This window comes from Phycodurus eques, chromosome 10, assembly GCF_024500275.1.
Source record: "Phycodurus eques isolate BA_2022a chromosome 10, UOR_Pequ_1.1, whole genome shotgun sequence".
Classification (NCBI taxonomy): domain Eukaryota; kingdom Metazoa; phylum Chordata; class Actinopteri; order Syngnathiformes; family Syngnathidae; genus Phycodurus; species Phycodurus eques.
This window is the reverse complement of record NC_084534.1, coordinates 3,325,199-3,351,920: the sequence shown is the minus strand read 5'-3', so window position 1 is coordinate 3,351,920 and position 26,722 is coordinate 3,325,199. Positions and strand designations below refer to the sequence as shown.

The following is a 26,722-nucleotide window of genomic DNA, read 5'->3' as shown; positions in this document are numbered from 1 at the left end:
TTGCATTTACACCTCACAATCAATTAACAAGTTACCTGTCTTTATCGTAATGATTCATTCAACGGAACAAAACGCAAAACTAAACAGGGATAAAACATACTTGTCAGACTGGATTATTGCTGGGCTGTTCAGTAATGCATTACTAAATGGAATTTGAATGGAGACATCCTGTTAGATTGTCATATGTGGAGGGGGCAGCTATTCCAAAGCTTGAAGGCACAACAGAGGAGACCCCGGCCTGTTGAACAGTTGGAACTGTACATCAAGCAAGAATGGGAAATAATTCCACCTACAAAGCTTCAACAATTAGTGTCCTCAGTTCCCAAACGTTTATTGAATGTTGTTAAAAGAAAAGATGATGTATCACAGTGGTAAACATGACCCTTTCCCAGCTTTTTTGGAACGTTTTGCAGCCATAAAATTCTAAGTTAATGATTATTTGCAAAAAACAATAAAGTTTATCAGTTTGAAAATTAAATATCTTGTCTCTGTTGTGTGTTCAATTAAATATAGGGTGAACATGATTTCCAAATCATTGTATTCTGTTTTTATTTATGTTTAACACAACGTCCCAACTTCATTGGAATTGTGGTTGTAGTTTTGGTTAATCCGGTTCCATCACACTGCAACAACTTGCCCGTTTGTTAATTGCAGGCTTTATTCAGTGTACTGTAGATTCAAAGGTTGTTTTTTTTTGTTGTTTCAAAATTTAATCCATGTTTTGTGAGCCCGAAAACAATAATTTCTCAAACCAGGTGGATTGCTCTTAAAAGAATGTCCTCCTGTTTCCATGTGTGCAACACATGTCCATCTTTCGTGAAACAACGACACGGTTGTCCCAGTATCACATGACAATGCACGAACATCGCCAACAATAAAACAATAATTGTGGATCAGCGTGTTGGATGTTCTTTACCTTGGCTTTAAGCTTGGCTTTCGTTCCAAAGTGGAAATTCTACCTCGTTGTCAGTCCACATAATGTCTCCTTTATTGCCCGCTTTGCATTGGCCACCATTGTTGGGAGTATGTTTGCATTGCACAGGCTTTTTGGTGACTTCCTATGGAAGGGTTACAGTGCCACTTCAAGGCTGGCATATATAATATGTCAGTGTGGGCACAGACATTTGTTGAAACGATTCCATGTTCACAGGAAACATTTTAAAAACGAATAAGAAAAAGATTGGCTCATTTTCTGTGTTGATGGAACTGTTGATAGGTGTGAATGTGAATTACTGAATGTTTTGTTTTGTTTTTTGTCTATATGTGCCATACCACATGAGCCACACTTTGATATGCAATCTGACAGACAAAAGTAGCTGAGCATTTGAGAAACTGGATTAGATATTGTTCATTCATCTAGATCATCATTTGTCACTGGGCAAACGGACATAGAGAGACACATATTTATAGCATACGGCTATTTTAGAGTTTGACCAACCTGTAAAAACTTGCATGTTTTTGGTCTGTGGGAGAACGAGAGAGAACCCATGCAGGCATATCGAGAACATGTAAACTCCAGTCTGAAAGGCCCCAGCGGGCAGGTTTGAACCCAAAACTTTCCTGCTGTGAGGTGACAGTACTAACCATCGCACCACTATGGCAACAGACAGGAGTAGAAAAGAAGAAAATGTGTGTTAGCTTTTTTTAATAGGAGCAGCTTGAAAGGAACAGTCCTCGTGTTATGTCAAAGAAGAAAATGCATCCCAATGCTGCTGTTAAATTAAAGTGAATACATGCTACTAAAACTGCAACTGGACTTTAACAAACTCAGCATGCATTTCCAGGATTTGAGAGAAAGAAATCTGAAGGTTAAAATATCTAAAATTATTTTTCAGACAATTGACAAATACTATACCTACTAAACACTAAATACCTACTTGATAGAACTCTGAAAGGCCTCAGTGACATCCCAATGTCTCCCTGTGTGTCAAACTGTATGTGAGTTTAACTTGTAGAAAAAGTATCTGAGCATGCAAGGCTATCAGGGCCATGTAAACACGGATGTGGATAGAAGCCTCCTGTTGTAACGTCATACGGCTGTTCAAAGAGAGCAAACCTCCATGCATGTTGATAAGAAAGTTTATGTGGGGTTGAAAACAAATAGTCATACAGTATATCGACATCGAGAGCATCATAGACTTCCAAAGAACTTTAAATACGAAGAGACAGACAGAACATTTTATTTTGTACCGTTATATTGTTTTCCGATTCATGGATTCACATCAGATTGACTATTCTATTTAATAAAGCTTAATGAATAATCTTTTTGAGTTTTTTCCATCACAAAATGCAAATTGAGTCACAGATGCTCTCCAAAATCCACATCACTGTAGATCATACAGGACAGGTCGAGATAGAATGAAGATATATAAAAATATACAGTATATACTGTATTGTTTCATTGAAACAATTAGAAAGGAATTTAATGCAATATTAGTCTCTATATCAGATCAGATGAAGATCAGTAAAGAGGAAGGAAAAGGAAACATGCAAAAGAAATGAAAACTCAGCCGGCTGACACCCACTAAGGGCTATATTATGTTTTAACATGATAAGCGCATCGAGGAAACTTTAATCTCCTAATTAGCAGCGACATGGAAAGTAACATGTTCCAGCTAGAGCCAACCAATAAAGAGCTGACAGTAATCACTCAAGACATGCTCTGGCCCAGTTTGTGAGGACTGATGGTAGATCATTTTATGCTTACACCTTTGGGCAATGATAACAGGTTTCGGGCAAAACCAAGAGCAAAGTAATATTCGGATTTAGATTTCATGCACCTGATGTCATGTAGTTTTTGTTATTTTTCTGTCTTCTTGGTTTTTGTTTTGCATAAGGAAGCTGATTATGGTTTGAACTTCAAGCCTGACCGTAAACAACAGCTGTAAATATGCATTATATTATATTTATCCTACTTGCACACGTTCACATTTATTTTCCTGGGCAAATGTTTGATTAATAGCTTTACCATAGCAGCTAGAAACATTGGCTTACTTACCGATCACACTACAAGGATAAAAGCCAACATGTTGACACTGTTATATTCACATTTTCATAGGAGACTTGAAATCTAGTTTTGTTAGAATGGATTACTTGTGAAGTAGGAGTCATTTGAGCCAGGTCAGTTGGGCCCAGTGCTAATCAGCGTTGTCACTTGTTTCCCACACACGAGTGGAAAGAATGTGAGGATTGGTCTGCTTAGCTGCATTTCTTGCCTAATTCTCTTATGTCTCTAAGTATGTGGAGTGTGGAGTACAATACTGGAAGGTCAGCATTTAAAATGGACAATCATTTTCTGTGCTCCCGGTTCTAAGACTTGTCTTGGTCACGAGATTACTGTTGCTATAAACTATAGTTGAATATACACAAATACTGTACCAGAAATGGTATCTTCTCTTTATTGGACAAAGGAAGGTGGCTTCACATTGGCACCCTTTAGTCCATTTTAATGGAACTTGATTAATTTTCTTTTCTTTTTCTTTTCACCCCACTGTTGTGGTTCAATAGGACATGTATGAACGTATCAAGCAAACTCATGGTATGGACTAAATCATGATGCCATTTTTCTTCTATGCAGGTAAAACATCCAACCATTTTCTGTACCGTTTATCTTCACTAGGGTCGCTGGCGTACTGGAGCCTAACCCAGCTATCTTCGGGCGAGAGGTGGGATACACGCTGAACTGGTCACCAGCCAATTGCAGGGCACATAGAAACAAACAAACACTCACACTCACATTCACACCGACGGGCAATTTAAGGTCTTCAATCAACCTACCACGCAATGTTTTTGGGATGTGGGAAGAAACTGGAGTACCCGGAGAAAACCCACGCAGACATGGGGAGACCATGCAAACTCCACACAGGCGAGGCCGGGATTTGAAGCCCGGTCCTCAGAACTGTGAGGCAGATGTGCTAACCAGTCGTCCACCGTGCCGCTGCAGGTAAACCAAACTTGGTTAAATTGTGACTGAAGTGGCACAACAGCGCTGTCTCTGGCACAGAGGAGCATGTGCAGGTTGTTGCAGAAAACACACAGAGGTATGAGGAATGTGCACTGTGGCATAGGGCTGGCCCATATTGGAAAAAAATGACATTGCGATTTTTTGTTAATCTGCGTTATATATTGCGATATGAAACAATACAGGATCTGTGCTGGGAAAGTTTGTTTTCTACGTGAACAAGTTAAAAGTTCAATTCACCATTCCAAAAATGAACTAGTTCAATTCACCATTCCAAAAATGAACGAGTTCAGTTCCATCCATCCATCCATTTTCTACCGCTTATCCGAGGTTGGGTCGCGGGGGCAGTAGCTTCAGCAGGGAAGCCCAGACTTCCCTCTCCACAGCCACTTCCTCCAACTATTTCGAGGGGATACGGAGGCGTTCCCAGGCAAGCCGAGAGACGTAGTCTCTCCACCGTGAACCGGGGCGTCCCCGGGGTCTCCTCCCGGTGGGACGTGCTCGGAACACTTCACCAGGGAGGCGTCCGGGAGGCATCCTAAACAGATGCCCGAGACACCTCATCAATGCGGAAGAGCAGCGGTTCTACTCTGAGCCCCTCCCGGATGACCGAGCTTCTCACCCTATCTCTAAGGGAAAGCCCGGACACCCTGCGGAGGAAACTAATTTCGGCCACTTGTATCCGGGATCTTGTTATTTCGGTCACGACCCCCAGCTCGTGACCGTAGGTGAGTGTAGGAACGGAGATTGACCAGTAAATCGAGAGCTTCGCCTTTCGGCTTAGCTCCTTCTTCACCACAACGGATCGATACAAAGTCCACGTCACTGTAGACGCTGGACCGATCGGCCTGTTGCTCTAGCGTTCCATTCCTCCCTCACTTGTGAACAAGACCCCAAGATATTTGAACTCCTCCACTTGGGGAAGGATCTCATCCCCGACCCAGAGAGGGCACTCCACCCTTTTCCGACTAAGGACCATGGTCTCAGATTTAGAGGTGCTGATTCTCATCCCAGCCGCTTCACATTCGGCTGCAAACCGCTCCAGTGAGAGTTGGAGATCACGGCTTGAAGAAGCCAACAGAACCACATCATGTGCAAAAACCAAAGATGCTATACTGAGGCCACCAAACGCCCTCTACACCTCGGCTGCACCTAGAAATTCTGTCCATAAGTTATCAACCGAATTGGTGACAAAGGGCAGCCTTGGTGGAGTCCAACCCTCACTGGAAACGAGTCTGACTTACTGCCAGCAATGCAGACCAAACTGGCACCGGTCGTACAGGGACCGAACAGCCTGTATCAGGGGGTTCAGTACCCCATACTCCCGAAGCACCCCCCACAGGACTCTACGAGGGGCACGGTCGAACGCCTTCTCCGAGTCCACAAAACACATGTAGACTGGTTGTAGACTCCCATGCACCCTCGAGGACCCTGCCGAGGGTGAAGAACTGTTCCACTGCTCCTCGGCCAGGATTAAAACCACACTGCTCCTCCTGAATCTGAGATTCGACTTCCCGACGGACCCTCCTCTCTAGCACCCCTGAATAGACCTTACCAGGGAGGCTGAGGAGTGTGATCCCCCTGTAGGTGGAACACACCCTCCGGTCCCCCTTCTTAAAAAGGGGGACCACCACCCCAGTCTGCCAATCCAGAGGCACTGTCCCCGATGTCCACGCGATGTTGCAGAGGCGTGTCAACCAGGACAGCCCTACAACATCCAGAGCCTTTAGGAACTTCGGGCGAATCTCATCCACCCTTGCCACCGAGGAGTTTTTTAACCACCTCGGTGACCTCAACCCCAGAGATAGGAGAGCCCGCTTCAGAGACCCCGGACTCTGCTTCCTTATGGGAAGGCGTGTCGGTGGAATTGAGGAGGTCTTCGAAGTATTCTCCCCACCGACTCACAACGTCCAGAGTTGAGGTCAGCAGCACCCCATCCCCACTATAAACAGGGTTGATGGTGCACTGCTTCCCCCTCCTGAGACGCCGGCACAAATAACAGTCAGGACCCGTCCCCCCACCCGTAGGCGTAGGGAGGCTACCTTCTCGTCGACCGGGGTGAACCCCAATGTACAGGTGCCGAGCCGGGGGCAATAAGTATACCCACACCTGCTCGACGCCTCTCACCCTGGGCAATTCCAGAGTGGAAAAGAGTCCAACCCCTCTCAAGAGGACTGGTACCAGAGCCCAAGCCATGTGTGGAGGTGAGGCCGACTATATCTAGTCTGAACTTCTCAACCTCACACACCAGCTCGGGCTCCTTCCCTGCCAGAGAGGTGACATTCCACGTCCCTAGAGCCAGTTTCTGTAGCCGGGGATCGGATCGCCAAGGAACCCGCCTTCGGCCACCGCCCAGCTCACACTGCACCCAACCCCTATGGCCCCTCCCACAGGTGGTGAGCTCATGGGAAGGGGGACCCACGTTACCCTTTTGGGCTGTGCCTGGCCAGGCCCCATGGGTGCAGGCCACCAGGCGCTCGCCTTCGAGCCCCACCTCCAGCCTGGCTCCAGAGGGGGGCCCCGGTGACATCGCAACGATGTGGGAACATTTTGGATTCAAGCCAGATGAACGCGGGCGCCCCGCTAACACCAACGACCTGGTATGTCGAATTTGTATGAAGTCACAACAAAGACAACACAACTTAAAACCTCAAAGACAAAATCCATTTTAAACACAACCATCCCACCCAATTTCTTCAGCTGGGAACATAAAAACACGATGGTACATTTCCCATTTCCCGTCAGCTTGCAATTTTCTTTTTTTTGCCCAAACAATGCAAATACAAACGTGACAACATACAGTATGGTCACATTGTCAGAGATGGAACCATTGAACATATTGACAAAGCAGATTTTTAAAAAAGGCTTCAGACTTTTGAATAGTACAAATCTTGAATCAAAACATGTTGCTTTGATCTACTTGTGCTGTTATTAATGTTGCTATTTGTGCACTTTTTCTTAACCAACTGGAAACTTGATTGGCAGCATATTTCCTGATAGGGGATTAATGACTGTTTATACCTACGTGCCAAATGCTTAATATTTGTTCAGTGCAATTTTTGTGAACAGAGGCGGAGTGTGTTCAATTTGTTTTTAATTATCCAAAATGTTTAATTTATTGTACTATCTTACAATGCTAATGTTTAATATATTATTTGGATTAATTGTTCTTAAAAAGGATGTACTTGAATTATTTGGCTCTATGCTCCCAACCTTCTTTGCACCGCGGACTGGTTAGGAGTCGGCATTTTTCTCACGGACCGGCTGTGGTGGCGTGCATGTATAAACACACACACGCTCGCTTCTGCTTCCTCCTTCGCCGTTCGTGGTGCGTCCACTGTAGGTGCGATGCAGGAGTGGGGGTCGGAGTTATTGTAGGCAGCCAGACAAGACTGCAGTTCCGTAGCTCCTCAATGAGTAGACTTTTAACTCCGTAATGTAGTATTGCCTGTGTCGAGCAGCAACCTACGACTGTATCTGTATCAGAGCGGACATGGTCCGTGAGAGTTAACTGTTGCGATAAACCCGTATTTTAAGTAGGACTCCTGATATAGTGTTGTTTCGTTCGCAAACGTTTCGTTCAAAAGAAAAATCTTTTCAGGAAACGTCCATCCATCCATCCATCCATCCATTTTCTGAGCCGCTTCTCCTCACTAGGGTCGTGGGCGTGCTGGAGCCTATCCCAGCTGTCATCGGGCAGGAGGCGGGGTACACCCTGACCTGGTTGCCAGCCAATCGCAGGGCACATATAAACAAACAACCATTCGCACTCACATTCACACCTATGGGCAATTTAGAATTTTCAATTAACCTACCATGCATGTTTTTGGAATGTGGGAGGAAACCGGAGTACCCAGAGAAAACCCATGCAGGCACGGGGAGAAATTGCAAACTCCACACAGGCGGGGCCGGGGATTGAACCCGGTCCTCAGAACTGTGAGGCTGACGCTCTAACCAGTTGTCCACCGTGCCGCCTTTTCAGTAAACGTAATGAACTTAATTAGTTTATGAAATGATTATGTTCTTTGAGCTCTGCCACCGTTAGCCAGCCCGCTCGGACCGGAAACAGAAGCGTTCGAGTCTTGACGTGTCAAATGAGACGACAGCAATGGCAGGTCCCACTCCTCTTTCCACCATTGTCGTGGGTTGTTTTTCAGGGGCAAAGTCTCACAATCTCTGTACCTCTTAGCTTCATCACTGGCCTGGTCAATCATAGATCTAGCTGCTGTGCTCCTCACTTCAAAGTCTTCTTCAAACAGCTGGTCCAGAGCTGCTATTTTCTTCTTTTTGCAAGGAGGGTTATGAGCTGGAAAATGCAATAGGGACATATAATGAAGCCTCACATAGTTCCACTACAAATTTGAGAACAATAAATCTGATCAAAAGTGATCTGCAGGATTCTGTTGCACAATTTATTTAGGTATGTCATCTCAATAAATTATAAATATATTGTAATTTATAAATTACAATAAATATATTGTAATTTATTGAGATGTATTGTACACACACACACACACACACACACACACAAACCTGTTGATATATCATGGGTCTGGGGTGATATCAGTGGTGATGTCTTGGTCTTCATTGTGCAGGGTGAGTCTGACATGGATGTGTCTGCACTGAACCCTTCTCAGCTGGATGACCTGCTGCCTAGAAATAAAGAATATATCATCCTACAGTCAGTGTATGGCTAAATGTAGTGTCCTGTAACAGTAACAGTAAGTCAGAGCAAATCTTGTAACAGCAACAAAGCACAGCAGACTGACATAATAGAATCAGAATGTATTCCAATGTACTTTGAGTAAATGACAGTTTGTTGAGTGTTGACTTGAAGTACTTACATTTTCATTCAAGGATGTTGCGTCTGCTGAGATGCTTGTGAATATCCTCTCAGCATCATTGTCACTCAGAAAGGGCAGAGCCTTAAACCGGGGGTCCAGAGCTGCTGCAGTGTAAAAGAGATCATCGAGGCCTGTGTAGCATTTCTCCAAGTCATTCGTGAATGCCTGCTTCATCGCTCTGATTACCACTGTCTTTATCTGATGCTTCAAAGTTATTTGCTTTGACTGGGGAAATCATTGAAAGTGTGGGCTGCTTGTCTTCAGACATGGTCATGGTCACAAGTTTGACCGTTGCCATCAGCTTGACAATGTCTTCACAATTGCAAAAATCTTTGTCCTTTAGAGTGTTGACATCTCCTCCATTTCTGAGATCCCTGGACAGGAGTGCAGCAGAAATAGCAGGTTGTTGCTCCAAAAAGTGTTCAAGCATGTCATAGGAGCTGTTCCAATGGGTTGTCACATCTTGTGGGAAAGCAAGGCCAGCAGTTTTTGTTTCTCCTGTAGAATTTCTGCTGCCTTAAAACTGTGGTGAAAAAAAACAACCACTCTCCTCACTTTTCCCAGCAACCTTGCTACCGTGTTCACTCTGAAGGCTTTCTGTGTGGCAAAATGAATGGTGTGTGCAAAGCACATGAGGTGAGGGCTCATCTCTGCTTCCTCCCCAGCTAACACCATATTACTGGCATTGTCCAAACCAGGGCTAGATTCTTATCAACAAGGTTCCAGTCAATGCATGCCTGTTTCAGCAAAGTACCTATATTCTTCCCAGTGTGCGACCCTTTAAACACCCTTGTCTGTAAAACATGACACTTTAGCTGCCAATTTGAAATAATATGGTGGGCTTTCATGGTCACATATGACTCTGTTGCACATGACGTCCAAGCATCAGTTGTTACTCTATGTTGTTAAGGAGCATGCGCGATGGTCGTTAGGTGTGCTCTCGCGTTGTTTTTAAGAGAAAAACACTAACCTCAAGCAACCGGTTCCTAGTCTCGCGACAACCGATCCACAGCTCGACATTCGATTGATCTAATGCTTCCCAGCGGAGAAAATAAATTACACCAGAGCAATGCATGTGACTAGTTTCTCCAGAAAGGAGGCATTGTGAAGCTGTCATTGCAAACAAAGGCTTTTGTACAATGTATTAAAAACATACCAGTTGGCGTGTTCAATACTTTTCCCCTGTGTCATTTCACATTATTACACACAACTTAATTTCTGATCTTATTTTTCTACTTTCTTTGTATATATGGATTACTAATTACTTGTTCCCAACATTTGGTAAAAATTTCATGTCAATAAGCACCTTTGGAAATATATTTAATGAGAAAAATAGTGACGTCCTAAATACTTATTTCAATCGCTGTGTGTGTGTTGGTGTGTGTGTGTGTGTGTGTAAATATATTTATATCAGATAAAAATAAATTTTAGCTGTCACATATACATGTAGGGTGAGTACACATTTGAGATGAAAAAAACTAAACAAAAACAATGTGAATTGGTCGAACAAGTTGGGGTGAAACATTCAGTCAAGTGGGTTTCGAGGAATGTTGCTATCAGTTGGTCTAAAACTGCAGGTACCTTTGTCAATATGACCTGTGACCCCATGAACAATTTGTCCTAATGATTGTCACAGTTTGATGATTGCCAAGAAATGGAATTGGGCAACTCTTGACAAAAAAAACGCTAAATAGCCACAGAATCAAAGTTGGGGAATTCAATAGCAAAATAAATCCAAAGAGGCAAACATTACTTACCGCTGTGGAAAGTCTAGACGCCAGCGTCATCTCCAGGTTCCCTTTGAGCCCCAGTAGTGCGGGAACAAGGATGAACACCTCTGAGACCTCCGTAAACACAGTCCAGTGCTGAAACGATCACAATGTACATATACTATCAACATAGCATAGTTAACCGCAGATTAAACAACCCAGGCGCATTTATGCTGATAAATTCGTCTTTAAATTTCCCGTTTTTTGTCACAACTTTGTACTTTGACATTAAGTCACTTGTGAGGTCCTTAAAGTCTTTCTTTAAACTTAATCAGTGGCAGAGCCAGGGATTTTTCAGTGGGTTGGCCAGAAATTTTGCGGGGTGGCCACAAAATCAAATGTTAGCTAATAGGAGCTCATGTCTACATTTGCAGATACACGCTTGCATAATGACGCAATTTAGACCTGGTACACACAAAAAGATTTTTTCCACTCATAAATGATTTTTTATCTGCTACATACCCCACACATAAAGATAGAAAATCGGGGGTTCAACAGTTTTGGTTGCCGTGTGTGGTGTGCTCCGAGAATCTCAACACTGCTGACGACACGCATAAAGATTCTATTGCACCGCCGATCTCGAAATCTCGCGTGATTACATGTAATCTCAGAAAACCAAAGAAGAAACACTTCTGGATACGCGCCAATGTCTCCCAAGTGTTCCTGAAGGTTGCCAGGGCCAAGAGCCTTGTAAAATGGCGACGTTCTCAAAAAATGCTTTGGAAAATACTTCTTCCTGTGTGGGGAACACACTTTTACACATAAAACGACATCGGGTAAGGCATTTTTGATTTCATTTAGGGTACCTTCCGTGTTCGTCAGTCTTGGGTGCTTCTTTGATTGGCTCCACTCTTTTTCACGTCACCAATCTCTGCGTCATGACTCAGGAGAAGTCTGACTTCCCCACACACATGAAAAGTTTTGGTCGTAAATATTGAACACGTTCATTATTTAAGACTGTCGGCCCGACCTGTTTCAGACACTAAAATGGGGATGAAACATCAGACCTAAGGACAATCATCCATCCATCCATCCATCCATCCATTTTCTACCGCTTAGATCGGGTCGCGGGGGCAGTAGCTTTAGCAGGGACGCCCAGACTTCCCTCTTCCCAGCCACTTCCTCCATCTCTTCCGGGGGGATCCCGAGGCGTTCCCAGGGCAGCCGAAGGATGTAGTCTCTCCAGCGTGTCCTGGGTCGTCACCGGGGTCTCCTCCCGGTGGGACGTGCCCGGAACACCTCACCAGGGAGGCGTTCGGGAGGCATACGAATCAGATGCTCCAGCCACCTCATCTGGCTCCTCTCGATGTGGAGGAGCAGCGGCTCTACTCTGAGATCCTCCCGGATGACCGAGCTTCTCACCCTATCTCTAAGGGAGGAAACTGCAGAGGGAACTCAATTTCGGCCGCTTGTATCCGGGATCTTGTTCTTTCGGTCACGACCCACAGCTCGTGACCATAGGTGAGGGTAGGAACGTAGATCGACCAGTAAATCGAGAGCTTCGCCTTTTCGGCTTAGCTCCTTCTTTACCACAACAGATCGATACAAAGTCCGCATCACTGCAGACGCTGCACCGATCCGCCTGTCGATCTCACGTTCCATTCTTCCCTCACTCGTGAAAAAGACCCCAAGATACTTGAACTCCTCCACTTGGGGCAGGATCTCATCCCCGACCTGGAGAGGGCACGCCACCCTTTTCCGACAGAGGATCATGGTCTCAGATTTGTAGGTGCTGATTCTCATCCCAGCCGCTTCACACTCGGCTGCGAACTGCTCCAGTGAGAGTTGGAAGTCACGGCTTGACGAAGCCAACAGTACCACATCATCTGCAAAAAGCAGAGATGCAATACTGAGGCCACCAAACCGGACCCCCTCTACGCCTGTGCCTAGAAATTCTGTCCATAAAAGTTATGAACAGAATTGGTAACAAAGGGAAGCCTTGGTGGAGTCCAACCTTCACCAGAAATGAGTCCGACTTACTGCGGGATATGCGGACCAAACTCTGACTCCGGTCGTACAAGGACCGAACAGCCCGTATCAGGGGGTTCGGTACCCCATCCTCCCGAATCACCCCCCACAGGACCCCTCGAGGGACACGGTCGAACGCCTTCTCCAAGTCCACAAAACACATGTAGACTGGTTGGGCGAAGTCCCATGCACACTCGAGGATCCTGCCAAGGGTGTAGAGCTGGTCCACTGTTCCACGGCCAGGACGAAAACCACACTGCTCCTCCTGAATCTGAGATTCAACTTCCCGACGGACCCTCCTCTCCAGCACCCCTGAATAGACCATACCAGGGAGTCTGAGGAGTGCGATCCCCCTGTAGTTGGAACACACCCTCCGGTCCCCCTTCTTAAAAAGGGGGACCACCACCCCAGTCTGACAATCCAGAGGCACTGTCCCCGATGTCCACGCAATGTTGCATAGGCGTGTCAACCAGGACAGCCCTACAACATCCAGAGCCTTGAGGAACTCCGGGCGAATCTCATCCACCCCCAGGGCCCTGCCATCAAGGAGCTTTTTAACCACCTCAGTGACCTCAACCCCAGAGATAGGAGAGCCCGCCTCAGAGAACCCAGACTCTGCTTCCTCATGGGAAGGTGTGTCGGTGGAATTGAGGAGGTATTCGAAGTATTCTCCCCACCGGCTCTCAACGTCCCGAGTCGAGGTCAGCAGCGCTCTCTCCCCACTATACACAGTGTTGATGGTGCACTGCTTCCCCCTCCTGAGACGCCGGATGGTGGACCAGAATTTCCTCGAAGCCGTCCGGAAGTCTTTCTCCATGGCCTCAACGAACTCCTCCCATGCCCGAGTTTTTGCTTCAGCGACCACCAAAGCTGCATTCCGCTTGGCCATCAGCTGCCTCAGGAGTCCCACAGGCCAAAAAGGCCCAATAGGACTCCTTCTTCAGCTTGACGGCATCCCTCACCGTTGGTCCTCAGGACAATCTTAGAGGATAATCTTAAAAGACATAAGATTGTCTGGCGTTTGATGTGTTTGGTCGGGAAGGGCCACAAACAGGCCAATTGTCTGTTTGCGCGTACCGGGTTTACCCGTGACTAGTCCATATTGTTATTTTGAAAACTAAAATCTCGCTGCGTGAGTAGAGAGGTTGCGTGCGCATGAACGGTGAAGTGTGGTGGTGTCTCCACACTGCATCCGTACCCATCTCGATTGGTTGATGTCGGGTGAAAAAAACGTTTGCGTGTTCACACGATGGTAGCATGTTTAATCTATACTCACTGATCAAGCACAACGGTAGACTATAGTCATGGCTATCATAGTGGAGGAGCAGAGAAACTTGAAAACCCTGGAACCTGCATCATATAAGTCGCATCATAGGCTGCCCAACAACTGCTTTTCATTGCAACACCAGCACCTTGCTGCACAATCCAACAGGGCAGCGGGGTTAAGCTATTGGGGTGTTTATTGCTTAAAAACATGAGGCCATACTCTGTTGTGCAAAACACGTTATGAAATCCTGTCATGCACACTCTTCAGTGAGACGATCAAGCCAAGTCTTTATGAGTAGGAAAAGAAGAATATTGGGTATCGTCTGTTGTGCTCTCCACAGATGGGTGGACTTCCAGGGCAACGAAAAGCTATTACTACGACTGCTCCAGACATCAGAATCAGCTGCATTGGTCAAGTATGTTACATACAAGACACACAAGGAATTTGTGCCCCCTCTGTGAGAGTCACACAGGCATAGGTAGCCTCCTGACAGAAGCAGTGACTTAGTTGAAGATAGAGAGACCCAATACTAATATCCCAGTCACCACAGATAATGCAAAAAATATAAACTGAGGTATGCTTTGCTTTCTTAAACTTCTTCTTTTTCAATGATGTGGCTTGGCTAGTGTTTAATTCACTATCCATTTTTAAATCAGAAAATTTATTTATTGTCCATATCTTCTTTATCTGATGCAGGTTAATTAAATCTACGAGTATTTATTCTTAAAAAAATACTTTTAAAACACCATTTTCACATCATTCCATGTGCAAAAGTCAGGGGAATGTGATGTCACACCATCCCTCCTTCGGGCGAAAGGGAGTAAGTAACATCACAGGTAATATAGCTACTAGCTAGTGCGATCCTTTACATTTGAGCAAGCCTACTTTGTTAAAAATGGATCGGTAGGAACTGAAACCGTGTCAGGCTGTCAGCATCAAAGGTAAGTGTGCACCTTCATTTTCACCTCTTAAACTGCCTCAGAAAAATAGTCCCCCAGCTTTCGCGAGCCTACTGAGCACTTGGGTACCTAGCTGTTAGCCGCTAATGCTGGCGAGCTAGCGCTGTTGTTCTACCATTAATCAATGACAGCGTAATACATTTAGCGCATTAAATTAGCCATGAACACGATTTCGGGATGGTGTTGTGCTGATGTTGGTGGCAACAGTATATGATGGTAAATACAAACTGCAGTCAGGGCAGCTTTCAGTCAAAGAGTTGAGGTCGGCCAGTGGGGCTAATATGCCCGTAGCATTGTTCCTGCCCGAAGCCTTAATGAGGTGGGGAGGCCGACTTCAAAATAAAAGCTAAAATAAATAAATAAATTCTCGGGCATTGAATCGATCGCAACTGGATTGTTCTGTTTTTCTAACCCTATATGACATGTTTGGATGAATGCGAGATGAGACTGAGAGCCTGGCCTTCTCGTCCAACATCAGTGTGTAAGAAAAATGGTCATAAATTCCAATAAACACACTCCTAAACCTTGTGGAAATCCTTTCCAGAAGAGTTTAAGATGCAGAGGGTGGATTGATGTCATATGAAACTTTATGGATTAAGGGATTCAGAATGGGATGTCACTTAAATTTATATCAGTCAATGCAGATGAGTGAATACTTTTGGCTCCACACACACACACACACACACACACACACATACACGTATATATGTACATATATACGTATATATATATAGATGTGCACCCATATATATATATATATATATATATATATATATATATATATATTTTATATATATATATATATATATATATATATTTACATATATAGATGTGGACACACACACACACACGTATATATATACATATATATATACACACACACACATATATATATATATATATATATGTATATATATATATATATATATATATATATATATATATATATATATATATACATATACATATATATGTATATATGTATACATACACTATTTATATGTATATATATTTAAACATACATACAAATACAGACCCTTTGAATTTGAATATCATGGAAAGGTTTATTAATTTCCATAACTCCATTCAAAAAGTTAAACTTTCATTGGTTATAGATTCAGGGCCCACAATTTAAACAATTTCAAGTATTCATCCATCCATCCATTTTCTGAGCCGCTGAGTTGCAGCAAAATGTCTTCGCCTGCATGCTATTTTTGTATTTCCTCTATCCAGCATGCTGCTAAAAAGATTCAAGTTTCCCAATTGTGGGATTAATAAATGTTACCTTGGCTTCCATCCATCCATCCATTTTCTGAGCCGCTTCTCCTCACTAGGGTCGCGGGCGCCTATCCCAGCTGTCATCGGGCAGGAGGCGGGTTACACCCTGAACTGGTTGCCAGCCAATCGCAGGGCACATAGAAACAAACAACCATTTGCACTCACAGTCATGCCTACGGGCAATTTAGAGTCTCCAATTAATGCATGTTTTTGGGATGTGGGAGGAAACCGGAGTGCCCGGAGAAAACCCACGCAGGCACGGGGAGAACATGCAAACTCCACACAGGCGGGGCCGGGGATTGAAGCTGGGTCCTCAGAACTGTGAGGCTGACGCTCTAACCAGTTTGCCACCGTGCCGCAATTTCAAGTTTGTTTATTTGTACATAATTTGTACATTATTTGTTTATTTGTACATAATTTGGGCTAAACCCACAAAATCAGGAATTCAAAAAATTAGAAAACTGTAAATAAATCAGACCAAATTTTGCAGGGCATAAATGTTTCCACCTGAGTGTCACACACTAATCATCTACTAATCTCAAAGCACCTGCATAGGTTTCCCCAGGTGTCATTAAATTGCTTCAATTTGGTTAATTTTCCTCCGTTGGGTTCAATATGGGGAAGACTGCAGACCTGACAACAGGCCAGAAGACCATCATTGATACCCTCCATAGGATGAGTAAGTTCGTAGCTAAGGAGGCTGGCTGTTCACAGAATGCTGTGTCCAACCATATCAATGTGTCCAACCATAGCAATGGAAAGTCTAGTCGAAGGACAAAATGTGGCAGAAGAAGATGCACCAGCAAAAGAGATGACAATGGGCTTCAGCGGATTATCAAACAGAGAAGATTCAAGAATCTAGCAGATATCCAGGAAGAGTGGAATGAGGCGGGAGTCACAACTTCAAAAACCACCACATTCCGACGCATCCGGGAGAGAGGCTACAACTGTCGGGTTCCACGGGTCAAACCACTTGTGAGCCTGAGCCAACGTAGGAAGCGTCTCAACTGGGCCAAGCAGAAGAAGGACTGGACTCTTGGCCAGTGGTCCATGGTCCTCTTTTCCAATGAAAGTAAAGTGTCCCTTTCATTCAGGAATCAAGGTCCAAGGGTTGGAGGAAGACGGGTGAAGAACAGAACCCAAGCTGTTTGAGGTCCAGTGTGAAATATGCACAGTCAGTCAGGATTTGGGGTGCAATGTCCAGTGCAGGTGTTGGTAAACTCTGCTCTCTTAAATCCCAGGTCACCACAGCAGTCTACCAGAATGTTGAGAGGACTTCATGATTCCTTCTGCTGAGGATCTGTACGGAGATGCAGACTTCATCTTCCAGCAGGACCTGGCCCCTGCCCATAGCGCCAGAAGCAAATCCTGGTGTGATGCCCATGCCATCACAGTGCTTGACTGGCCAGCCAACTCGCCTGGATCTAAACCCCATTGAGAATCTACAGGGTATCATCAAGAGGTAAATGAGGGGCACCAGACCCAAAAAAAATGAGAACTGACAGCAAGCATCAAGGAAATTTGGGCTTCTATAACTCCCAGGATATGCGACAGGCCGTTTGCCTCAATGCCACGGCACATCGAGGCAGTGATTAAAGCAAAGAGATTCCCAACCAAGTATTGAAGATTAACGTATCGTTTTGAAAGTACCATATTTGGATTGATTTAATGTGACCCGAATTTCTTTCTTTTTTTCTACAAAAACAGAGAAGTAAATGGTGATTTCTTCATAGTATTCTAATTTTTTGAATTCCTGATTTTGTGGGGTTTATGAGCTGGAAGCCCAAATTATGTAAAAATGACCAAATAAATACTTGAAATTGTTTAAATTGTAGGCCCTGAATCTATAATCTATGAAAGTTTAACTTTTTGAATGGAATTATGAAAATAAATGAACTTTTCCATGATATTAAACTTTTTTGGAAAGGGTCTGTACATACATCCACACATGCACACATGCACACTGGATCTTTAAAGGAGGCTTTACTTCAAAATTATGTGTGTACGTGTGTGTGTGTGTGTGTGTGTGCATGTTGTTTTATCAATCTGACCTTGACACAAAGGAGAAAAAGGAGCAATGCAAACTATGTGATGCACTAATTTAATTGTCTTCATTCATCAGGGAATTTTGAACATACGTTTTGTTGTTTTGTTATCTGTAAATAGTTTGACAGTTAACGTTGTTAATTTTAGTCAAAAATATTTGTGGCCCTTTAAAATTATCCTCACACCAAGCAACTGCTCCGCAATTCAAAAGACATCACCAACCACCCACAAAGAAATAAGCTATATGTCATGTTATTTTTAAAATATGTGGCTGGCTGGTATAAACTGAACAGTGGGCTGGATGGGGCCCAAAGCCCAGACTTTGGTCATGTCTGTCTGGCTTATACTCTTTGACTGCCAGATACATAGCTACTCAACAACTCACTTCAGTCATTAAATAGCTATTTTTGCAGTTACCTCTTGAGCAAATGAACAAAATTAATTGGGAATGTGAGCATATTAAATCTTTGTCTCAATAGGTTAGCACATTAGGAGGAGCAAATGGCAAGTTGGTGGTGTACAGTAACCAGGAACAATGTAGCCAGCTATTGCTAACATTGAGGCCATTGATCCATCTCCAATAAAAGTGCTTATCTTTGGAGCTAGTTCCATAGGCTCCTTGCATTTACAGTCCAGTCTACTCAGGGCTAAAGCAATGCGCCTAGAATTCTATGTCAGGGAACACTAAAAACAAAACGGATAGAGGAATGGAAGGCAAGGAAATGGACATTAAAGATGTCAGCTATGTTGATCCTACTGTCCCTGCAGATGTAGAGGACAGAAAAGAAGTGATATCAAAGCTCTGTGTTTCTGTTTGTGTATTCTTTAGGTGTGGCGTTTAAACACAAGTAGTTACAGTACTTGTGACTTTGCCTTTGCTGTCGTTAGGTCAAGCAGAGCTGCTTACAGCCAAGTCCCTTGACTTGGCTCACTGCCATCTGCCAAAGCAGCAGCCTTGAGAGCACCTCTGTGAGCACTCCTCTCCTCTTTCACAGCCACATGCTTTTAGAGCTTACTCTGTCTCACTCTACTTCTGTCTCACAAGCTAGCTCTTAGCCCCCCCTGTGGTGATATATGTTGTTGTCTCCACTGAAAACTGGCTTTTAGCCAAAGAAGCCCTCGCTCTTCATGGCCTCCTCTGTTCTAGGAACTTGACAGGATAACCCCTGTACCACTATGTGAAGACCTATAGGAGTTCTGGTATGCAATCTCTTCCAGGGTCAAGTAGCCCTCTTAAGTAACATGGCCGTATTTAATTTGTGATCACTTACTTGCTGTAGCAATTGAGCAGCTGAACCTCAAGGCATGCAATGTTGACGCAAATCGGCAGCGTCATAGAGCCCTCAGTAAGTCGTGTCTGTTTCAGTTTGCAACAGTTATGGATAATACAGTTTGGGTACAACCCCACTGAGGATTTATTAAGTTCATTACACAGTGCTTACACAAATGCAAAAAAAAACATGCTCACATGCTCTTTGCAAGATGAAATGTCAATCTTCTTACTAGCTTCATTACAGAGGTTGGGTTTTCTGTTAGTTTATTAATAATATTCATATATGAATAACATTATTTTGGTTGTAGTTTGAGATGGTGGACAACTGCACTGGAAAATATATAGAGAAGTGTTTAAAATGTGATCTCACTCATATACAGTAGTGACATAAATAAAGCCCCTTTTCCACTACACTGACTGTACCTATTCGTTTGTCACAGTTGTACAACCCCAATTCCAATGAAGTTGGGACGTTGTGTTAAACATAAATAAAAACAGAATACAATAACTTGCAAATCATGTTCAACTTATATTTAATTGAATACACTACAAAGAAACAATATTTAATGTTCAAACTGATAAACTTTATTGTTTTTAGCAAATAATCATTAACTTAGAATTTTATGGCTGCAACACGTTCCAAAAAAGCTGGGACAGGTGGCAAGAAAGACTGAGAAAGTTGAGGAATGCTCATCAACACCTATGTCGAACATCCCATGGGTGAAGAGGCTAATTGGGAACAGGTTGGTGCCATGATTGGGTATAAAAGAAGCTTCCCTGAATTGCTCAGTCATTCACAAGCAAAGATGGGGCGAGGTTCACCTCTTTGTGAACAAGTGCGTGAGAAAATAGTAGAACAGTTTAAGGACAATGTTCCTCAACGTACAATTGCAAGAAATTTAGGGATTTCATCATCTACGGTCCATAATATCATCAAAAGGTTCAGAGAATCTGGAAAAATCACTGCATGTAAGCGACAAGACCCAAAACCAACAATGAATGCCTGTGACCTTCGATCCCTCAGGCGGCACTGCATCAAAAACCGACATCAATGTGTAAAGGATATGGGCACCACATGGGCTCAGGGACACTTCAGAAAACCAATGTCAGTAAATATAGTTCGGCGCTACATCCGTTAAGTGAAACTTGAAAAAAGCAAAAGACATTTGTCAACAACACCCAAAAACGCCACCAGCTTCTCTGAGCCCGAGCTCCTCTAAGATGGACTGATAAAAAGTGGAAAAGTGTTCTATGGTCCGACGAGTCCACATTTCAAATTGTTTTTGGAAATTGTGGACGTCGTGTCCGCCGCGCCAAAGAGGAAAAGAACCATCCGGACTGTCATTGACGCAAAGTTCAAAAGCCAGCATCTGTGATGGTATGCGGATGTGTTAGTACCAATGGCATGGGTAACTTACACATCTGTGAAGTCAACATTAATGCTAATAGGTACATACAGGTTTTGGAGAAACATATGCTGCTATCCAAGCAACGTCTTTTTCATGGACGCCCCTGCTGATTTCAGCAAGACAATGCCAAACCACATTCTGCACGTGTTACAACAGCGTGGCTTCGTAGTAAAAGAGTGCGGGTACTAGACTGGCCTGCCTGCAGTCCAGACTTGTCTCCCATTGAAAATGTGTGGCACATTATGAAGCATAAAATACGACAACGCAGACCTCGGACTGTTGAACAGCTTAAGATGTACATGCAGCAGGAATGGGAAAGAATTCCACCTACAAAGCTTCAACAATTAGTGTCCTCAGTTCCCAAATGTTTAATGAATGTTGTTAAAAGAAAAGGTGATGTAACACAGTGGTAAAGATGACCCTGTCCCAGCTTGTTTGGAACGTGTTGCAGCCATAAAATTCTAAGTTAATGCTTATTTGCTAAAAACAATAAAGTTTATCAGTTTGAACTTTAAATATATTGTCTCTGTTGTGTATTCAATTAAATATAGGTTGAACATGATTTGCAAATCATTGTATTCTGTTTTTATTTGTTTAACACAACGTCCCAACTTCATTGGAATTGGGGTTGTACTGAGCCTCATTCAATCTTCATGAACCGATTTGTTCCTTTCCCAGTTCAGTCCGTCACTCACTGAATTATCGACAAATAACCAGCCAGCATGGTAGCGGGGAGGGACTGAACGTGAATTGTTATTTGTTCACTGTGAAATGACAACATGTATCACTCAGTGAATGACCACATCTACTGATTCTGCCCCGAGTGCCTCATTTGCTGCGAAAAGAACATGTCTCACCTCAGAGCTGTTTTGCCCTGATTGATTCTGTTTCCGGCGGCACGGTGGACGACTGGTTAGAGCGTCAGCCTCACAGTTCTGAGGACCCTGGTTCAATCCCCGGCCCCGCCTGTGTGGAGTTTGCATGTTCTCCCTCTGCCTGCGTGGGGTTTCTCCGGGCACTCTGGTTTCCTCCCACATCCCAAAAACATGCATTAATTGGAGACTCTAAATTGCCCGTAGGTGTGAATGTGAGTGCGGATGGTTGTTTCTTTGTATGTGCCCTACGATTGGCTGGCAACCAGTTCAGGGTGTACCCCGCCTCCTGCCCAATGATAGCTGGGATAGGCTCCAGCACGCCCGCGACCCTCGTGAGGAGAAGCGGCTCAGAAAATGGATGGATGGATGATTCTGTTTCCTCCTCACTTTAATACGCTTTCATTGGCATCCGTTTCCCCAAGCTAACGGCTAATGTTGAGTCAAGCCCCATGAAACTAAACACACACATATACACCCTGTTGCCATTGGGGAATGTGTCCCAATTATCTTCATGGACTTCATAGGAAGTAATAAAAGGAGAGGAGATGGGGGTAAGGGTAAATGGGAGTGTGTAAAGCTGGCCACAAGTTAGATTTTTAAAATTTTAAATACAATATTTAACATATTTATAAATCTATACTGCATTCATTATTATTATATTATTATTATTATTATTCATCTAAATAGTCATACATCCAACTACTGGCAAACTGCTCTGGTGCCACTGTGTGAAGATGCATTAAATGCAAAGGCAGAGAGAAGCACTAACAAGCAACAACAAAGGAGGGAAATTAATGTTCTTAACATAGACATGCAATTCAATTGTTGACAACTGTGTTATAACAAATGAAAAGCAACTTCTCTTGACTGCAATCACTGCACGAGATGCACAGAAAATAATTTATTAAGAGTAATGTAATAAAACACATTGATTGACAAGTGTGCTGTGTTGGTAGAAAGACGTAATCACGATTCAAAGAAGAACAAAAAGAAAAATGTGCAAACTGGATTGGAAGCACAGACTCTAAGTAGGAGCATGTCAAGTACTTAAAGTACTTTTGCCAAACCAACTGTTTCTAGTATTTGGGATGTAATATTGTCTCTATGAGCGGCACGGTGGACGACTGGTTAGTGCGTCTGCCTCACAGTTCAGAGGACCGGGGTTCAATCCCCGGTCCCGCCTGTGTGGAGTTTGCATATTCTCCCTGTGCCTGCGTGGATTTTCTCCGGGCACTCTGGTTTCCTCCCACATCCCAAAAACATGCATCAATTTTCTGAGCCGCTTCTCCTCACTAGGGTGCTGGAGCCTATCCCAGCAATCATCGGGCAGGAGGCGGGGTACACCCTGAACTGGTTGCCAGCCAATCGCAGGGAACATACAAACAAACAACCATTCGCACTCACATTCACACCCAGTCTCCAATTCATGCATGTTTTTGGGATGTAGGCGTAAACCGGAGTGCCCGGAGAAAACCCACACAAGCACAGGGAGAACATGCAAACTCCACACAGGCGGGGCCGGGGATTGAACCCCAATCCTCAGAACTGTGAGGCAGATGCTCTAAACAGTCCCCCACTGTGCCGCTCATAGAGACAATATTACATCCCAAATACTAGAAACAGTTGGCTTGGCAAAAGTACTTTCAGTACTGTAAGTACTTGACATGCTCCTACTTAGAGAGTCTGTGCTTCCAATCCAGTTTGCACATTTTTCTTTTTGTTCTTCTTTGAATCATGATTACGTCTTTCTACCAACATAGCACGGATGGAACCAATCAGCGGAAAGGGGGCGGTGTTAGCTAAATATGGACAAAGCGGATACAAAACGGTCAAACAGAAGTAGCTGTCAGAGAGGCCTTTTCTGGACACTCAAATGACAAAACCAAGGTGTTTTTTTAAATGAAATTGAAACTTTTATACTAAATTCATATAAGAGAGTCACCCTATGGAGGTCTAAATAGCCAAAATACAGGAACTTTAACTCACTAAGATAATAGCTCTTCTCACGGTAGGGTTCAATACATAAGTCAACGAGTCAACTTTTACTACTCTCAATCTTAGGTCGACTAATCGCTAATCACATTTTTAGCATCTTGTCTTTCAATCGGCCAATTTACAGTGGACTTTTCACTTGCCCATCTGGTGCCGTCACCTGTCTATAAAGACGCTGTGGAGCAGTAAAATGTCCGGCCAATTACGCGACACAGCCTTCATACATCCATGTGGGTCTGAGAATATGAAAATAAGCCGGTTGGGAATTAGCATAGCGGTTAGCTTCGCCAGCTTTGCCTATTCCGATCGATAGACCTAAAATATTTATACCAGCGGGACCACACGACTGCCGACGAGGAACAGGGGCAGTGGCGCAAAGTGAAGCTCCATCTTAAAAATGTTATGTCCAATGCCCAGAAAAAATATGTGTGCTAATGAGAATCCTCAACAGAAGTTGTGATACAATTCCTTCTTCTTCTTTCTACATTATTTATTCACTCAATGTTTTACCACGCAGCACGCCCGCGACCCTAGTGAGGATAAGCGTTGTAGAAAATGGATGAATGGATGAAATATTTATATTATAAGCCAAGGTAAGGTGGCACGGTGGACGACTGGTTAGAGCGTCAGCCTCACAGTTCTGAGGACCCGGGTTCAATCCCCGGCCCCGCCTGTGTGGAGTTTGCATGTTCTCCCCGTGCCTGCGTGGGTTTTCTCCGGGCACTCCGGTTTCCTCCCACATCCCAAAAACATGCATTAATTGGAGACTCTAAATTGCCCGTAGGCATGACTGTGAGTGCAAATGGTTGTTTGTTTCTATGTGCCCTGCGATTGGCTGGCAACCAGTTCAGGGTGTAACCCGCCTCCTGCCCGATGACAGCTGGGATAGGCTCCAGCACGCCCGCGACCCTAGTGAGGAGAAGCGGCTCAGAAAATGGATGGATGGATGGAAGCCAAGGTAACATTTATTAATCCCACAATTGGGAAACTTGAATCTTTTTAGCAGCATGCTGGATAGAGGAAATACAAAAATAGCATGCAGGCGAAGACATTTTGCTGCAACTCAGCACTCATTACAATATTGATGTAATAAATACATTAAAATAACACATTTTGAAATCATAATTCATTTTTATCTGATTACATAATATACTGCAACAGGGTCAGATTTATCCAGTATCGTGCATCGCCAAATGCAACGTAAAATGACGTCTTTGGCGATGCATTCTTCAATTTCCATTGCTACAATATGTGATGGATCTTTTTAAAGTTTACAGTAAGTAAAACCCTTCTCTGAGCGGTCATCAGTTCTTAAAACAAAGACTGATTTCTCCTAACTCAACAAAAAGAGCAATGATTGATAACAGAAATTAAAACTACATGCCAGGAAGAGGTAAACAGAAAGGCAATCGCTGATTGATAGATAGAGCTGTCAAATGTTAGGGAACGTCCATATTTTGTTATGGAAACCACGAAACGCTGATTAATTCCAGCCGTAACACTGGGTAAAAATTTCTTAAATTAATTTGATCAAATAAACTCTGTATTTTAGAATCAAACAAACGGCTTGTCGACATTGAACAGTCGCCCAACCTCCCTGCTTTCTGAGTACGACTGCCGGTGAATACTTGCACGATATTTTATTACGCCCCGCGGCTACCGAGCCTTGGAGGCGAAAGCTTTCTTTACGTCCAGTGTCAAGAAATTGTAAGTCACTTATCATCGCCTCCATTGCACCATGTTGGTATCACGAAGAGAGGACCACGGGGAAGAACATTAACTAGCGTGGTAGTCAACTGCCCTTTTCTCCAACGTCCACCCTCATGTCCCCCCGGACAATTAGAAACCACAGACTCATGAACAATATGCAGGGTTGCTACAATAGAATTTCTGCTTTTCCACGAGTCAAACATTCTCACAATGCATCGCATTACTTGTTCAAAAGGATCAAAAACATGCCTCTATATAGAGAGTAAATTGTTTTGCAATTTAGGAGAGAAATCATAAAATTAGACAGTGATTTAGTAGTTAGTGGAACTTTTATTCAAATTATTGCCCAAAACAGCATTTTGAAAAATTGCTACACAAATCTCAGCAATTGCGATTGTAACAAATATCGGCGACTCCCCAAAAAGGATAGCACTCCAAACCTCCCTTCAAAGGACACATAGAACTCCAAACCAGCCATCAGTAATACCGTCACGCCTCATCGTCCTTTCTCAAAACGAAGAGAAGTACCGTATTTTCACGACCATAAGGCGCACCATATTAAAAGGCGCAGTATCAGTTACGAGGCCTATTTCTGTATTTAACACATACATAAAGCGCACCATATTATTGGGCGCAGGCATGGTAAAACATACGCTAGCTTAAAACATAGGGTAGCATGTATGCACGCTAAAACATACGCTAGCATGCATGCTAGCGTATGTTTTTAAAAAGGCACCGGGAGCAAAACTGAGTTCGGTTTTACTTTTTTGAAGTACTTAACAATGTATCACATTATTTTTTGATCAATCCTCATCCACAAATCCATCAAAGTCCTCATCTTCTGTATCCGAAATGAACAGCTGGGCAAGTTCTCCATCAAAAATGCCTGGTGCCCTCTCGTCATTGTCGGAGTCAGTCTCATTGCCGGGGGGCTGTTCAGCAATGATGTTGGCTTTCGCGAAAGCTCGGACAACAGTCAAAGCAGATACCTTAGCCCAGGCATCCACAATCCATTTATATATGGTGGCGTAACTCGCCCGGCGTTGCCTCCTAGTCTTACTAAAGCTGTGTTTGCCATCTGTCATCCATCGTTCCCACTCTGTTCGCAACTTGACTTTGAACGCCCTCTTTACACCAATGTCCAGCGGTTGGAGTTCCTTCGTCAAGCCTCCCGGAATGATGGCAAGCTCAGAGTTCATTTGCTGCACTTGTTTTTTCACAGCGTCTGTGAGATGGGCACGCATGGAGTCACAGATCAACAGGGACGGTGACGCGTGGAAAATCTTTACATGCACCTCACTCATCCACTGTCTCATTTTCTCCTCGTCCATCCAGCCATGCTGTCCTCAGTCACGTCCACCTTTCCTCTAT

At 43.8% G+C, this 26,722-nt stretch overlaps 1 protein-coding gene across 3 annotated transcripts in view; it reads right to left on the bottom strand.

Annotated features, from left to right (window-relative positions):
• slc41a1 (solute carrier family 41 member 1) overlaps positions 1-26,722 on the bottom strand; it is a 64,741-nt gene that overhangs the window by 24,315 nt on the left and 13,704 nt on the right. For all 3 annotated transcript variants that reach the window (XM_061687429.1, XM_061687428.1, XM_061687430.1), the window contains one exon: positions 10,563-10,670. In XM_061687429.1, the coding sequence (XP_061543413.1) occupies positions 10,563-10,670 (108 nt within the window). The remainder of the gene's footprint in view (positions 1-10,562; positions 10,671-26,722) is intronic.